General features: G+C 41.1%; 1 protein-coding gene across 1 annotated transcript; it reads left to right on the forward strand.

Moving 5' to 3' along the window:
• The first annotated feature begins 481 nt into the window (after positions 1-481).
• Positions 482-3154, forward strand: LOC106879791 (serum factor response D). The gene has a single exon (XM_014929495.2). The coding sequence runs from the start codon at positions 654-656 to the stop codon at positions 2091-2093; it is 1440 nt and encodes a 479-aa protein (XP_014784981.1). The 5' UTR covers positions 482-653; the 3' UTR covers positions 2094-3154.
• The last annotated feature ends 16 nt before the right edge of the window (positions 3155-3170 follow it).

A 3170-nucleotide genomic window follows, 5' to 3' on the forward strand; every position in this document is an offset into this window, starting at 1 on the left:
CCTCATACTTCTACTCCTCCCCTTCTTCACCCCAACATTTACGCCGCCGCCGCCGCTACCACTGACATCACTACTACAACAGCAACCACCACAATTAGGATACCTGTAGACATTCACCTTCTTTTTCATCACCCCCACTTCTCCTCTATCGCCACCCGTCTCCTCTACCTCCTGCCCCTACTCTACCACTTCCTCTTCCACCTCCTCCTTCTCCTTCTCATTCTGCTTCACCGCCACCTTTCACTGTTCATATAAAATACCACCTTCACCACTGACCCAACATCCCCACCACGATAACAATAAATATCACCACCTCTACTACTACTACTACTACTACTACTACTACTACTACTACTACTACTACTACTACTGCTGCTGCTGCTGCTGCTGCAAGAACCAACAAATATTCAACAAATATCATTAGTAACACCCCTACTACTACTAATACCACCATCACCACCATCACCACCACCACCACCACCACTACTACTACTACTACTACTACTACTACTACTACATAAAAGCCTTCTCTCACCGCCACTCGCAACACACCTACACACATACACTGACAAACATCGTCACACACAAGCTCGTACAAGAACCAAAACACAAGAGAGAAGAGATCTTTTGCAAACCAAGCGTCTGTATGGTTCATGCAGGCTTTGGCAATGGAAGTACATACGTCGGAGGCCGCACGGAGCTATTTCGAACCTCACCATGATTTAACTCCTTCACTGGCGCTTGTGTCTGCGTGTCAGCCTTACGCGACTGTCGTATCGGAAGCTTATAGTGACGTGTACAACTGCTTGAATTTCGCCCCAACGGCTAACGTCAACGTCGTCGGCGTAAACAGCGAAGATGGTGGCAACGTCTTGCCAGCCGGCAGCGACCAGGAGAGGGCAAACGCGCTGTCTTCGGCGGCGTCGACGTCGGTAACTTCGGCGACGTCATCGTCATCGACGCCCTCATTGTTAACGTCCACCTCAACGTCGCTGTCATCGTTAGCGTTACCGACGTCGCAGCGTTCCGAGGTTCTGGCCAGCGTGGTCGTCAACCCCAACGAGGAATTAAGTTCGATCGTCCAGCAACAGGATTACCGTTTAGCGATTTTGGGAGCACCGTCAACGAAGTCTTCTATGAACGTCAACTGCGGGAGTTTAACATCACAGATGGCGCAGACAGCAGCGAACTATTCACAAAGGTCCAGTCCAGTTGTGTTAGTAAACGCGGACAATTCGAGTTGGCAGAGCCAGATTTTAAACCCGGGGATTAACAACGCCAATCTCATCCACAACCAAAACAACAACATCATAAACGCTTCTAATATTATCGACATGAACAGAGCAATTACAGCCGTGTCTGGCTATCCTCAGCATCACCACCACCACCTCAGCAATAATAATAGTAATAATAATGATAGCAATAATAATAATAATAACCACAACAATCACAACAACAACAAAAGCAGCAATAACCGCCACCAACACAATTACCATCAAGATGGGGGTCGATCGTTAAATACGGCAGGACATTGCAATACTACTAATCATAATAAAAATAATAATAATAATAGTAATCACAATTATAGTCATCAAAATAATAGCCATCATCATAGCCATCATCATAATCACAAACCAAAGCGAAGACGGGTACAAACTCAAGCGCAACGCAAGGCGGCCAATGTAAGAGAACGGCGTAGGATGTTCCATCTGAACGAAGCTTTTGACGAGCTGCGAAAACGTCTCCCGGCATTCAATTACGAGAAGCGACTGTCACGGATCGAAACACTACGGCTGGCCATGACTTATATCGGATTTATGCGAGAAATAACCAGCGGCAAAGACCCGTGCAACGTCGAGCTACAGAAACACGCAAACCTCACCATTTTATCGTCGTCGCCGTCGTCGTCGCCGACGTCAGCGCGATGTGATATGGACGACGACGATGACGACGACGACGAAGATGAAGATGACGATAACGACGAAGTGGACGACGTTGACGATGGTGTTGTTGTTGTTGTCGGCAGCGGAGGCGGCGGCGTCGGAGGGGCTGATGGTGTTGTTGATGACGACGATGACGAGAAAATGACTTAGAAAGAATCGCAACTTTTCTTCACATCGCTGACGTTTACCAAAACGGATCTTTCTTTCTTTTTTTCACCAAAACATTTACAAACCTTCAACACAATATTATTGCCCCTGTAATTATTATTATTATTATTATTATTATTATTATTATTATTATTATTATTATTATTACTATTATTATTATTATTATTATTATTATTATCATTATTATCATCATCATCATCATCATCATCGTCATCATCATCATCATCATCATCATCATCATCATTATCATTATTATTTCATTGTTGATATATGTTTTTCTAAATATCTTCCTGCCATTGCAACAAGATTCCCATTACGCTTCCAGTCTTAGCAGTCAAAGGCGGAGCCAGACGCTGCACGTTCGCAAACCACAAAATTCACCCGATCCTTTACAAAAAAAAAAAAAAAAAAAAAATGTATGAAAAACAAAGAAGAAAATACGAAAAACAAAAAACCCGTGACGTAAATTGAAAAAGAAAAAAAAACAACACAAAACGAACAAGCTAAACAAAAAAAAAAGAAAAAAGAAAGCAAACAAAAATGAAAGAAAAAGTAAACAAAATGGATGAAATATGTGGATTTTACAATCAAATGGTATTGTATCCAAACACGCAGTCATACAGAATACATTATATAATATATACGCAATATGTCTATACATACACAAAATATATAAATATATATACACACACATATATGTATGTATGTATATATATATATATATGTATGTATACATAAATGTATAGATTACACATACACACATATGTTTGATGTATATATCGATTATAATCTCATGTCTGTCTATCTATCTATCTACACCTACCTGTCTGTCTAACTATCTATCTATCTATCTATCTATCTTTCTAACTTTCTCGTCCAACTTTCTCACTCTGTATACTTACATAAATACAGTCACATAAATGCACACAGACGCACAGGTGTTTGTATATATGCGTGTTTGTACTTATGTATGTATGCATGTATGTATGTATGTATGTATGTATGTATACTGGCTTTAATTCTGTGGAAAAGAAAACAGCAGTGCTCAAGATCGGAAGA

Source organism: Octopus bimaculoides, chromosome 9 (assembly GCF_001194135.2).
Source record: "Octopus bimaculoides isolate UCB-OBI-ISO-001 chromosome 9, ASM119413v2, whole genome shotgun sequence".
NCBI lineage: Eukaryota > Metazoa > Mollusca > Cephalopoda > Octopoda > Octopodidae > Octopus > Octopus bimaculoides.